The sequence below is a fragment of the Metopolophium dirhodum genome, chromosome 3, assembly GCF_019925205.1.
Source record: "Metopolophium dirhodum isolate CAU chromosome 3, ASM1992520v1, whole genome shotgun sequence".
In the NCBI taxonomy this organism is placed as follows: Eukaryota; Metazoa; Arthropoda; class Insecta; order Hemiptera; family Aphididae; genus Metopolophium; species Metopolophium dirhodum.
The window spans coordinates 38,507,664-38,523,040 of record NC_083562.1 but is presented as its reverse complement, the minus strand read 5'-3'; the positions used below and the strand labels follow the sequence as shown (position 1 = coordinate 38,523,040).

Sequence of the window (15,377 nt, the reverse complement as noted above, 5' to 3'; positions counted from 1 at the left end):
TAAAAATAAAAGATTTTTAGATTTAGGTACGTAGTTAATGTTTTTATATTTTCAAAAAGATTACATAAACATAATTTTAAATAGGTATTAAATAATTTTCGCACATCTGCACTATTTCCGAGTTGACAGGATTTCCCAAATGATGTCTTTATTATTTCTTTTACACGAAAACAAAATACTGTTTTATTTTTTTATACTGCATAAAATATTTAAATGGAAACATCATAACAAAATTAGATTAAAAGAAAACCACGTACAAAGGTTTATAAATACATTTTTGTGATTACATAACTTTGATATAATATAGTACGATTTTAATAATAACTTTGTTGGATGAATAAAATTATCAAAATGTATATCCAGATTACAATATTACCGCACAATAATCTATTGACTGTTGAACTTAATTTGTAATTACAACGGATATAATATTATCATAAGCTGACTATCTGGTGTGTAGAATATTATAATTATAAACGATTGATTACCGAATTTGACTATTCATAAAATATTCAAATTAATTAATGAAATTTTGTTCTACGAAATAATCATTATTATTTTGTAAAGAGCTTGGATATTGAGTTTAGTTCGTGTGAAACACATCATATAATTACAATAGGTAATTTGAATGTTGTATAGAAATTCTGAAATTCCTATAGATTGTTTGAAAATGAAACATAAGTATAAAATATGTAATTCATTTACTTCATCAAGAAAACAATAACGTATAATATATTGAAATAAATAAAAAAATCATACTTAAAAAACAGTGAATTTGGATTCGGGGTCACTGAAACAAGTCGAACAATATTTAACAAATACGTTTTTGTATATCATCCTGGTGCTTATTTCGTTTTAATGTTTTGTAATTATAACAATGCGACGTCCATTAAAATGGACAAATCTTTCTACCCTCAACAATACCTAACCTCCAGGCCTTCTTTAACATTCATAATATTGTATCTGCCTAATGTTCACGGACTTTTGTTTAAATTATTGTTTTTATTTTTATTGTTAAACTTTTATTTACTGATTAGAGTAAGTTGATAAACGTGATAAAATTATATTAAACATGTTTAAATTCTTTATCTTTGTTCACTCAGATGTCGAATTTCAGGTTATAATAATATTATGGTTTTGTATGATTAAAACCAAAATATGACCAAGTTTAGGTCACTGGTAGAATGTAGGTGCTATAGGAAGTAAAAGTAAATGTTTATTTGAATTGACATTAAACTGAGGTCAGGAGGGTATATAATAATATATAATATTTTGTATGAAAAAAAAAACAAATACAAGTACTGAAATTATAATTTAAGTCAAGTTTTTATATTTTAATGTTACAATTAATATTCATTATAAATGGAATTGAGGTTACCTATTATAAAACGGTCAAGATTAAGTTATAAAAATGCGCTTGCTTACATTTTGAAAATATTAGATATTTTACAGTTTCTCTTAAAACTATTGAACATTGAAAATTTGAAAAAAAATATCTGTGACTCCAACACTCTAAAATTGGCGTTACGAACTAGTACGTTTTCAATTTTTTTTGACTGTACCAAAAGGGTTTTCTAATGAGATATTTAAAATGTGCACAGTATATTATATAGATAATATATAAAATATAAATGTATAACTCTGAAGTTTGAACTGAATCTAAAATAAACATACTAAACAATATTGTAATTCATTCAATTTAGAGGCAATATTGCATATTATACAACTTCATTCTGAAGCAGTACGATTCATACATTAAACCTATATTTGAATAAACTTAAAAATGTAATGAATTTTTTCTGATAAAATACAATATTAACTATTATCAAACGTTTTAAGCACAAAGTCATTAATTTTACACATTATTCATAGTCCATAGACAATAGTATTACGCAATGTAAATATTTTAGTTAATCATTTTATATTCTTAAAATTATACGTACATATAAATTATTTTTTGTCGAAAGATATAATAAATAAGATATAATATTTTTTTATAATAAATACTGAATGGTTATCAATTTTATATGTATACATAATTTTTTTCCAGTTATTGTACAGAAAATGCATTTAGAATAATAAATTTGTACTGCTGACGGCTATATATATTTAATATTTACCAACACTGTGTAAATATGTTTTTCTGCATTAATAATTCCATTAATTTCTGAGAAATAAGCATCAAATCTACTATAGAGTTTTAAATATAATTCCAGATTGATACGATATTGAAATAAAAGTCCGTGCGTAATTTATTTCCTTGGTTTATGAAATATTAAAACTGCATCCTACCATTTTGTTTTATCATATTTAATATCAACACAAATTGTATAATTTTTTACCATAGCCTATATATTATAAACTATTATTATTTACATTAAAGTCGAATGAACAAGGAATGTAATATCGAATTTTCTCTGGTTTAACGTTTAAAATCGGATTTTTCAATGATTCGAGATCCTAGAATAAAGTTATTTTTTAAATAAAAGAAAGGGACGTTTATGACTGTTGTGCAGCGTTGCGAAAAAGGGCTACTGGTATCCTTCTATGTATAACATTATAACGTGCAATTTATAAATCCCAATGAAGAATTTCCATCGGTCACAAAGCTCTCCTCCCAAAAAAAAAGATTTGGTCTAGACTGGCATGTAAAAAGGAATTACATTATGTCGGACTACAAAAAAGTACCTACATACTGCGGAATATTATATAGCCATGTAGGTATTGCCATATAAAAATGTCCATCCTTACATAATTTCATATCCCAGTACGTATATATACATATATAATATACATGTATGACGTAAGCTCTTTAAGTCGGTTCCGTTCACATCACAACCAATATAAGTACCTCCATATTCAATATAATAATTCAATATATATATATATATAATATATATATATAAACGTGCGTATGTGAGGGATTTTTCTTTCTTTTTCTATTGAAATATGTCTCTGGACTATTCCTGGAACATCATACACGGTGTATATAAATGTTTGTTAGTGTATGTGTGTGTGTGTGTGTGTGTGTGTGTGTGTGTGTGTGTGTGTGTATGTGTGTGTGTGTGTGTGTGTGTGTGTGTGTGTGTGTGTGTGTATGTGCGTGTGTGTGTGCTGTGCTGTGCTGTGTTTGCATACATGTACATAAGAACACTTCAATCGGCTTATGCGCTCCCTTCCTCGACCGGCTTCATTCGACTCTATCCCAAATCATTTTACTCTGACAGTCGAGTACTGAAATCCTTGGGTAACATCGAACGCTATTGCAAATATCACTTTTCTCGTACTCTTCCAATGGACCCACGTCAAAAAGAAATCTCCACGACCCCTATTGTTAGGGTGATACTCGAGTTGCAGACGGCAGTTGTAAATGGTAACAATAATATAACATGTTTACTAATCCTTGGAGTATCAGAAATAGTATAACATATGAAAACAACTCTCTGAACTACAAAATTATTAGAAAACCTAACAATTTCAGTATCAAATAATATTATGCAATCGTTTTATTGATTATTTTCACAAAATATTGAATGATTGCATATTGCAAATTGCCATCCAACTATACATCATAAAAATAATAATAAGAGATAATATATGTGTGTTAGGATGTTACTTCTTGATTTTCACCTTAAGATTTAAAATTATTTTCGTTGGTGTCTTTTAAATTTAATATATTTGAATATGACATTTTTGTTTAATTTTAATTTTTTATTGAAGTAGCTAACATAAATTCACCTGTACCTACTAAAAAAAATAACATTTTAAATACACTTGAAATAAAACCATTTAAAATTAAAGTTATTTCATTGAAGTATACATATTATACAAGAAAAAATACTTGAAATTCCACGAACAGAATAGTGCTATATTATGGTGTAGGTATAAACATACTCTATAAGTAAGTACAGCATGTGTTAAACTCAAGGTAGAAATAAACCTGGACAATTTTATTTCAATGGAAAAGATAAATTATAGAGGGAAACTCTTAAAGAATAATTTTCATTCCAATATTTGGACACGCGGTGGGTGGTAAGGCGTACTCGGCTGACATGTGTTGGGAAACAAAAACGAACGTCCGGGACACTCACTTTTCAATCGTGAAAGTTATCTGTCAATAACAGACTCCATTACGAGGCTACCCCACTTCTTGTAGCCATCGGCCAAATCTAGTAAAACAAACGAACAGACGGAATAAGACAAATAATAATAATAGAAATACGGAGGAAAAAAATAAACAATTTTCACGTTTGAGTCGTTTGTACAATTTCGAAATAACACGTGCAGTGCATTTTTATACTATGTGTTAGTCGTGTGTATCGGAGCCTGTAATAATATAACTCCGATATATGTACCTATCTATATACTTGATTTGTATTTTCCATCAGACTTCGAGTCGGTTGAATACCGCCATGAATTATTTATTAAATAGTAATTGATATAATATTATGTACCCACCATCAATTAAAAGAAATGTAATAATGATTACATAAAAAAACGATGGTTTGAATTCAAAAAGCATCAGCCCTGGAGTGCATTCCCCGGTATTGAAATATTCTGTACAGCTGTACAATCATAATTTACAAAACCATACCATATACAGTGACTGTGTGTGGGATGAGGGTGGTAGCGGGGGTTGGGAAACGCTCTCATTACCATAGATACGGACTCCACGTATTATACAATTGTTTTAATAAAAAATATTGAGTGCGGGGGAGAGGTATAATGCTGATTTTAGAGTAACTACACTTTGTAACAACTCGTTTAAAAGTCGTTACATGGTTGAAAAGCATCCGTAAACAACCATCATCAGGTGGTGGTGGCTTCAAATTGTGTTTAACTTGTTTATTGGTTTTTCTTGTTTGCTTTTACACTCGAATATTAAAGTGTGCGATATCGCGTTACAAGCCTATTCGATTATGCGGTGGTGGAAAAAACCCGTGTTGAGAAACATTTACACTCGAAATTTTTTTACACGCACGAGGGTGGTCCCAGAGGGGTGCAGGACGAGTGACTTTTTGTATTGCCCTCTCGGTGTGACGATGTTTTTCGAAACGAGAGAAATATCCGTTTAATATGCGCTGGCAAAGTTCCTAATCGAATCTGCACATACCATCCACGACTGTTTGACAGTGTATAGGTGAATTGCAAACGCGCGACTATAATGGTTTTTGATCGAATTGTTTTTTCCACCCCCGTTCCGTTTTCTTTTGTTGGACGCCTTGTTTCACCGAGTTAATGGTGTTGTTTCATTTTACATTATAAAAAACACACACTCACACAAGTTTTCGAATAAACAATTCCATTCCGACGCGGTATAAACGATAAATGAAAACAATGTCACGATGATCCATCTGAAATTTCTCACAGATTACATTTCGCAAAAACTGATTATTCGACAAAAATACTTTTTACTTAATTGTTATTTTTTATTATAATTTTTTTAATAAGTATAATATTATTTGATCATATTATGAGCATACCAAACGTACGTATTATATAATAAAAATATATTATTATGTTATCATAAATAGAATATAATCTATGAATGAATTATTATTCTCCGATTCCTGTAGAAATAATATTGTCGACCCAAAGTAAAAAGGTACAGATGCAAAACATACACATTTTACGACATAATATAACATAATAATAATTATTTAATTTGTAATTTAACACTGGTAATTAAGCAAAACCAATTACAATCATTTGACGACAGACATGACATTATTAATTATTACCATAAATCATAATATTGGTATGCATATCGTGATATTATTATTTTCATACGCTCCAGCCGTCTGCGTAGCATAGATGATAATAATATTATATTATAACTGTATTAGATTCTATAAATTATAATAAATAAACACGAATAGGTAAATTGACTTATTAAAACGCTGTGGCTGTATTTTATAAACCTGCTCCTTTGCCAATGCAGTCGGCAGAGGTAGTGACGTTGACATCATGATCCCTGGTAATAAAGTACGATAATACGAAATCGAATAAAAATTATCGCGCATAATAATCATTACGTACCTATCTATTATAATACTATTATATAATAAATAACAATAAAATATTGACACTTCCGACGCCGCCGCCATCTCGCGTTTTGCCCATATAATATTTAATGTTATTATAATGTATAACCTATTATAATTTATTGTATAATAATAATATCGGTGTACATAAATAAAACCTTTCGAGTGCGTTCGACGTTCATTATTTCGATCACGAAACAACCGAGATGGTTTGGAATTTATAATCCTAAAAATATATAATATGAAACGACGACCCGGTCTCGTCATTAAGGTAAACGTGTACGACTCGACGTTAACGCGATATTCGTGAACGTAATTCACCGATTTGATTTTATATTCCATTTTGTATATAATTAAGGTATACATTATACATATTGTAATATGTACTGCACCGCGGGCTTGTTCGACGGTTTTTAATTTATTCGATTCGTGTGCGATATCCAATGCGTAATTATACGCTACCGGACCATAAGGCGAACCTTCGATTAGGGTTTAAAGTATAATGCATGTCGCATGTAATATGTATTTTTAATTTTTTTGATTTCCAATGGTCCTATAACCGCATATACCGTCCCGTTTCGCGTCATCGTCCTTTCTCCCTACGCGGCCGTATTGCGGGCAGACGATATTATAATATAGTATTATCTGTCAAAAATAAAATCCTCTTGTCATGGAAAAACCACTGGGACTTCATTCCACCTACCAATAAACTTAAGTCCATCAAAAGTTCAGTGAAACATTGGTATACACCTCCAGATCTCAGCCGACGTTAAGATATTGCGATCGCACGTATATAAGAATCAGCCACACTTTCGCTACACTCTCTTTCATAATGAGCAAGATCATCTACCTACATGCAATATATTATGTCAAACTCGCATCACTATAAAACACATACTCGAAGAATACCCCAACTATGAACTAACACGCACGTCTCTAAACCTTCTGTACAACATCAAAGTAAATCTCGATAAAGGACAAACTCCAAATATCATCAAATTCGTCACTAAATGCAACCTCGCATCAACAAACTCTAATCTAGTCAAAACTATATTGTAAACACACTTAAAATTTAACTGTAAATATGTAATTTTAACTGTATATATTACCAAATCTGTACTTAATAAAAAAAAAAAGAAAAAAAAAGTCGGCTAATAATCTTAGAAGTTGAAGCCTGTAAACTTTTAAATGAAAAAAAAAATAAACATATATTATTATCATTTAACATTTTTTTTACTCGTGATTTCAACGCGATCGCGATACCATAGAGGCACATCATTACATACGTACACTATGCTATATACTCCGACCCGCAAGCAGTCACTGCAGCGGCTCATAACCGGAAGCTATTGTGCACAAACACACGCACAAAGCGCCTATAGTGTATAATATCATATATATATATATATATATATATATAGTATATGTATATAATATACCATATGATATGTATATACAAACAACACAATATGTATAATGTATATATATATAGGTCTACGCAATGCCCGACCTCCCGGCGGCGTATACATTGTCGGGGGATCGAATATGTGTGGATCGCGGCGATACCACACGGCAGCTTTCAAAGGTTCCTGCACGCGGAGACTTGTCAATATTAAACTCCGGTACCTGTATTATACATATAATACCTATACTGTAAACAATGCCTTTACGTCATTAGGTTATATTGACTGTGGAAAACAATTTGCATTGAATAAATATAGGTAACGTTTACGGCTAGGCGCACATTATTCCGGTATATAGCGAGAATTCGTCACATCTATATAATGTTATATACTCTATAATATTATGTACCACCTACCTATTGTGTACCGACATGGGTACTATACCGGCACTATATCCTGCAGCGTTTATATTTTATAATTTGTATGTGGAATTATCGATATTATATTCTATATTTTACTATTTTTTTTTTATTATTATTAGATGGCTACTAAACATTATTTTTGATTGGAACATAATTACCAACGAACTTTACAAAGACTTTCACTTTTTCCATATATATAATAAGTAATAATACTGTCAACGTCAGGGCATATTTATCAGGCTAGCTTCTAACTTACAGTTAACACGAGTTACGAAGTCGTGTCGCATCGCACGGACGCAAAATATACAATAACCGGGAGAAAACAATTACGCGGACAATTAAGGCGTTCCTTATATTGTACTTTTGGAACGGAACATAAAATATGTGATGATAAAACCAAAAACATAATATAATATAATTATTTGCACAACGTTAAAATCATTTCGACAAATTGTTTCTAAGTTACAAATGATTAAAATAATTATTCATTTTATCCGGAAATCAATTCAGACGTTTCGGAACCAATAATATTGTGAAATAAACCTGCACACTATGCCACCTATATTATTATGTCTTAGCCGAAATCAAATATTACTTTATCATACAATTATATCATTGATGTCATAATGTTGTCAATAATCTTATATTGTAAGTAGCGGAAACAATGAAACACTAATGAACAACGCAGGGTGGCGGTGAATCGAGTGAATCGACCGAAATTTCTGGTTTTAATTTTAATTGAACTATATTATTATTATTGTTTTATTCTATTTTGAAACAGAATAACAATATCACATATATATAATATGTATTAAGTAAGATAAAACAATAAAACATTGCATTATAAATGAAAAATTCCTGGCATTTAGAATTACCATATTTTTAGAAATAATATTATTCTCCAAATTTATCAATAGCTATTATATTTTATAAATGATATGCGCTTGTATAAGAGTAATACAAGAATACATACCAATAAAATATGTTTTAAAAATGAATAAATGAAACCACATAATTGTTATTCCAACCTCTTATTATTCGTTCAATAATGTATTCCTCGCCGGAAACTATTGCCTTATACGATTATTATAATTCAAATTATGATTAACGACTTCATAGCCAATTTTATTATACTTCCTTAAATAGTTTTTTAAATCTAAAACTATGCAAATATAATGTTGTCGATTGAAGACTCGTTTATTCAATTTGTTTATTGCACATATATTACCCACTTTTTTATGAAAAAGTATTATAAATTATATTAATATACAAAAACTAAATTATTAAATTAATGACGATTAATAGTCGGGTGGGACTCATTTTAAAATGTTATATAACCCATATACATTTTATTTTATTTTGATTGTGAGTATACCTACATCATTAATTAAGACTATTGACGAACTTGATATAGGTACCTAACTATACGGTGTATGTTTGTGTAACTTCGGTAATTCAATCATGAAAACTGTATTGTTGTCAAGGATAAGTTATTTTAATTAACGACCTATACACATAGTCGAATATCACGTACATTAATGATGTGCTTGTCAAGTGAAAATCGTTAACTAATATTAACGTACCTAAATATCAGAATTTTGTGATTTTTCGGATATTACCTATATGGTAACAATTTACTATTTAATGTTCGTGAAAAATTTGCGAATGGTTGCGATTACGCAGTACGCTTACTCAATCGTAATAATTAGTGATGAAACACTTGACTAGACAAGTGTAATATTAATTGTAAGGGCACTATGATGATGATACGTCATGGGGAGGGGGGGGGGGGAATTAGGAACAGTAGACATTGTTCGAATTAAAAAAAATGGTGTGTTTATAACATTATAATTTTCTTTTTTTATTATTTATCTTAAGCCTGGAAAGTAGCAACTATGGTCATTAGCATTTGTAGAAGTGGGGAAGGGACACGGTTGGTTCGGAACATGTGTTTGTGTGGCAAGGATTTGTCACAAAAACCCGGGTGGTCACCCATCCGGGAACTGTAGTATAATATCGCCCGGTGCTGGCAATCAGAACACGTTTGTGACTGGAGCCAAATACCGCGCCACACCAGGTCACACAGCAGTATAACTTATAAATATATTCTGAACCATTAAATTAATTATTTTTTTACGTATCCTGACAGAATAATTAAAAAAAACTTCCTGTCAATAGTTTCCTAATTAAGACGCTGAATTTATATAAGTTTTTAGTGATTTTTTACATATTATACAGTGTATACTTATCTAAAAACTGTAGTACTTTACTGACTACTAGGTTATCAAAATATCAAATTATTTTAAAATAGTAAATTATGGAATTGTAGTTTATTTTTTAAAATATACATTAAAGTTAAAAAACCGACCATTTAGCACGATCGCAGAGTGGACTTTCCCAATTAATTTTTATAAAGACGTATTTATAAAGAATATTGTTGAAAATAAAATTGAAACGATATGGAATTTTTTTACCAAATCTTTTACTTAAGATATTTTGAATCAATTTTTTGTTCTTTATCAAGTCGCCAAAAATCTAATATTATGTTCCTTCTACTTGACAATAAACATACCAACGGATCAGATACATTTGTTGCAAAGATACTCGTAGGTAGGTATAGTGTAAAATGTGTGTGCTGATAATAACCACTTCAAATACATTGTAATATTATGATATTATAATTATTTATAGTACAATAAACTGAACGGATGTTTTCACATTTCGACGAACCTAAACATATTTGGTAAGCGCGTGGCTTTCAGGTGAACTAATTAGCTCTTACGGTGAGTTACCGGGTATACTGTTTATATCACGAATTTTTTCACAACGTCGTTCTAGGGATTGACTAAAAAATGAACTAATATCGATTAATTTCTATATTGTTATATGATAAATCAACTATAAATATATACACCAATTATAATAATTAATCAAATATTAATAAAATAATAAATTTAATGTTTACGGCAAAAATTAAATCAGCCTACCTGCTACAAACGTAAATATATAATTCGTAATATTTTAAAGGCTGCAGGTGTCCATTTGCTCGGAATCGCTTTTCGTATACAGTGGTTTATCATTAAATTCAAATTTAATACATATACATCACAGTGACTTATACTCAATGACGAGGTTCACTCGACACCTACTCTACACCAGATCGTTGTTATCTAATCCCTTATTTTTTTATTATATAATTTGAAATACTTGATACTATGATTGATTATAAATTCTTATTTTTAAATCATGTATTCACGTATTATTATTCTAATGCGACTTGTCGCAGTATTATATAATATAATAATATTATGTGATTACTACATATTGTTGGCGCACTCACCTTGTTCCACCTCTTGATGGATCTGAGCCGCAGCATGAGTTCGTATCCGATGCACACGGCCATGACGGATATGCCGTTCTCCTTGGACAGCATGGACAGGAGCGCGAACAGCACGCAGAACACCAGGTAAGCGGCCGCCGGACGGCCGTCGCCGTTTTTGCTGTAGCACGGCTGCAGCGGCCGCCGACCGCCGGGTCCGTGCTGTGGTTGGCCGTGGTGCTGGTGGCCGTCCCTGGCCCGCACGTGCCGGCCGTAGCACAGGAACGACAGCAGGAAGAACACACATGACAGCACGTCGGCCCGGCCGACCACCGAGGCCACGGCGTCCGCGTGCACCGGGTGCACGGCGAACAGGGCGGCGGACAGCAGTGCGCCGCGCCGGCTCGTCACGGTTCGGGCGACGGACAGCACCAGGCCGGTGGCCAGTCCGTGTAGTGCCACGTTCGTAACGTGGTATGACGTGGCCTTCAGTCCGGAAAACCTGTGAAACGCATTGCGAATTACTTCAACGGATTCGTGATAATTTTATTACGATGAAATTCAGCTGGTCGCGATTTTGCGATAACCATCATCGCCGTAATGGGGCTAACTAGAATAGAAGTTTTTAGACCCTCCTGGTTCAAATCCAAATCGATGCGAAAAAAATTAAAAACTCTAATGGGTTCGATGTGTAATATAGACTCAATACAGATTTCGTGATTTGGCTATAATAAAAATGTATATAGAAATAGAATCATCAAATAAGATTATTGATAATGATAATTTAAAATTATTAGCATTACTATGTACACATACTATAACGTATACATATACATTCATAAAACAGAATATATTAATTTTATTAATAATATTAGGTATACTGCAGTATACTTATTTTATTTTTAATGATGAGGGGGAGATGGTTTTAGTCTATGGCTTATTTTCGACTCTCATCTAACAGACTCCCTGGGCTACTACTTAGTTCTAGTGACGCTCATGATAGGGTTCGGCTTTGCCCACCTACGGCTTCGATCTTTGAATTTCTAGGATTCTAGTCCCCGTAACTATTTAGTCCTAGCTACGCTTATGATAATGACAACGAAAATGTTTTTCAACTTATAATTATTAATTATATCCCACTATCCTATAATATAATAGACGGCTGCTATTCGTATTATTATGATATTATTATGTAATGTTTTCGCAAGTTTTAATAATATAATTTTTGTTTATAAAATCAATACCAACGGTTCATAACTCGTGAGGATTAAAAGTTAAAAATAACTTTTTGAGAATTTTTTTACTACAAGAGTTGGTTTTGTACGTATAGTAGGTAGAATTCTTCATTTAATGAATTTTTTTATATATTTTACACACATATAAAGTCATAAACAATCAATATTGCTCTATAATTACAGTATTTTTAGCCCAAGTGCACGACATAAAATTGCCATGTGGGTTAATAATAATTGGACTAATATTATGTAAAAAATTTATTTATAACAATATAAAGACCTGCACGGCTGCACACTAACATAGGTATACCTTTTTATCTTATTATTTTGATCTTAAATATTATTTTTTTCCAAAATATTCAAACTTTCAAAGTTCTAAAACAATTGCTCTGCTCGACTGCTCTGAAAAAAATCCCTGAATTACGTATTTTACCTAAGCGTTACTTAATATGTGATAAGCTTTTGTTGTATAAATGTATGAAAACTGTGGTACCTACGCATAGGTTAGGCTTAGAAGATATAAATCAAGCATGGTTAACTAATAATATTTTTAAAAAAAATTAAATGTTTACCTGTAATTGAGTCTGTACGTTAGAACGGTGATCGGTCTGTACGATCCATGTGAATTTCCCGTACCCATCGGCGTGCCCCAAAAGTCATTCCACCAAAGGTTCGAGCCCGAGGTCGACGGTCTTATGTCTTCATTCGCTATTATCGCTCGACTAAAAATCAAACAAATCAACAAATTAGATGGATAAAATACATCACCACGAAAATCATGTTATATTTTTGTTTTAAAATCTTTGATTGCTGAACGAAAAATGTATTGAATTTAAAATGGTGTACTTTTATTTAACCTTTTGGAGCAGTAAAAACGCTTCGAACTTCAACTTTAAGGGTGATATCTGGTAGTACATTTTTTCTAGTCGGTAATTTTAGAGGGTCATTACAAATTCCCATTATTTATCCAAATACGCCTCCCCCCCAAACAAAATTTTTTATGCAAATCTGGTTTTTGACAAAATCGATTTTTAGATGAAGTTTAAAAATAAATAGCTGTAAGAAATAAAAAGTTAACATAGAAAAAAATTGACTAGAGATGATTTAATTTTCAAAATATTTCGGCTGTACCTATATTTTATAGATATTTTAAATTGTTTATGTGCTACTAAATATTTTTCCATCTGCCTAAAAGCTTGAGAGTTAAATATAAGATATTTTGTAGATTCAACGTAATATGGAAGTGTTTTATTATGTATTTTGTATTAAAATTTTGATAGCTGAGGTTTGAATGCTCAATTCAATGTTCCTCACAAGATGTTTTTACAGAAACTTAAAATCTTGAAAATATGACTGTACAATTTTTGTACATATTTAAAGTTTAAACGAAAAATAACTCTTTAGTTTTTTATACTTTATGTACCTATATTATTGTTTACTATACACATAAATACACAATACATTTTCAAAATATTTGAATTAGTCTTAAGCTATTTATACCATGAACATATTAACATCGTTATACGGTACCTATACCTATTAGTATTGGCTTATAAGTTTTAATAGATGACATCAGCTAGTAATATTTTACGAAATAATATTATGACAAAATTACAATATAGTATAAAAAATTCTTATATTATGTGATTTGTGTCGGGTAAGAATTAATTCAACCCTACCGTATACAAAATGTAATTACTTACGCATAGTAATATCAATATTATATTATAATAAAATATTCTTAGTAATATAATAGGTGGATAGATAGTTTCCGCTCAGAATCGTTTTTCGTATACAATAATTTATCATTTAATTCAAATTTAACACAATATCCATAACAGTGACCTACTCAATGACTTGAGTACATGACTATATAGGTACACTAATTGGTACCTTCTATACAGCAGAGCGATTTCCCAGATTTTTTTATATATATTTTATGATACTGCAGTTAATTTGTGACAACGACAATACCTGTATATATTATATATAATATATTGAAACAGAAATGTATTATTTAACTTAAAGCATAAAATATACAGTTTAAAATACAATTGATTATGGACCTATAATGATTGTTTTTTTTAAACATCGACAAAACGGTTAGTTTAAAAAACCATTTAACAAACAAGGAAGTAGGTAATACAATTATTTCCTGGAAATTAGGACCTTAGTTCCAATCCTTATCACTTCTTATCTTTTTTTGGGGATTATTAACAAACAGTAGTTTTACTTTTTAAACATAATCGAATTCACAAGATATAGGTACCTATAACAGCAATTCCCAAATTTCGGATTCAGAAGTCACACAATATTGTAAAACACTTTCAGAGAGTAATATAAATGGAAAATCATTAAACTATATGGGTTTGTATTTTGTAATATCGTAAATGTATACTACAATATAATGTAGAGGTATTATACTTCCCGTTTGAAGAACAGTTGTTATTTTTTGATAAGAAATCTGATCAACAATAAGTTTATTTAAATTATAATTTGAAAGTAAGTTATCTCGCCGTCATCAAATGCACGAGTAGCATATAAATTACGTTCGAAAGTTGGCGTATAATCTTTTAGGTCTTCTTGTTATTATTATTATTTATTTATCATGAACACAACATTTAAATTTTTATTGAAGGTTAGGCTGCTATTGAAAGTTTTCAAAGAGTTTTCGTGGTTTTCAGAACCGACAAGATAACATCTTTAGTACAGAAGTATTTTATTAGAAACATTATATATAAATAAAAAAATTGTATATAATAATAATAATAATAATAATAATAATAATAAAATAAAAATACAAGAAAAAGATTTATTATAAGGAAGTATTCGCAAAAGAGCAGCTTTTACGACATTTTGAATGAAGGCCAACGACTCACCGACATAATTTCCTGAGCATTATGTACCTGTGCGAGTGTATGCACGAGTATTATATACATTTTTATATTCACATC

General features: G+C 30.6%; 1 protein-coding gene across 1 annotated transcript in view; it reads right to left on the bottom strand.

Moving 5' to 3' along the window:
- LOC132940247 (protein O-mannosyl-transferase TMTC2-like) overlaps nucleotides 1–15,377 on the bottom strand; it is a 92,987-nt gene that overhangs the window by 68,944 nt on the left and 8,666 nt on the right. The window contains exons 3-4 of the mRNA XM_061007729.1: nucleotides 12,996–13,145; nucleotides 11,210–11,690 (exon numbers count right to left, since the gene is read on the bottom strand). Coding sequence (XP_060863712.1) covers nucleotides 11,210–11,690; nucleotides 12,996–13,145 — 631 coding nt within the window. The remainder of the gene's footprint in view (nucleotides 1–11,209; nucleotides 11,691–12,995; nucleotides 13,146–15,377) is intronic.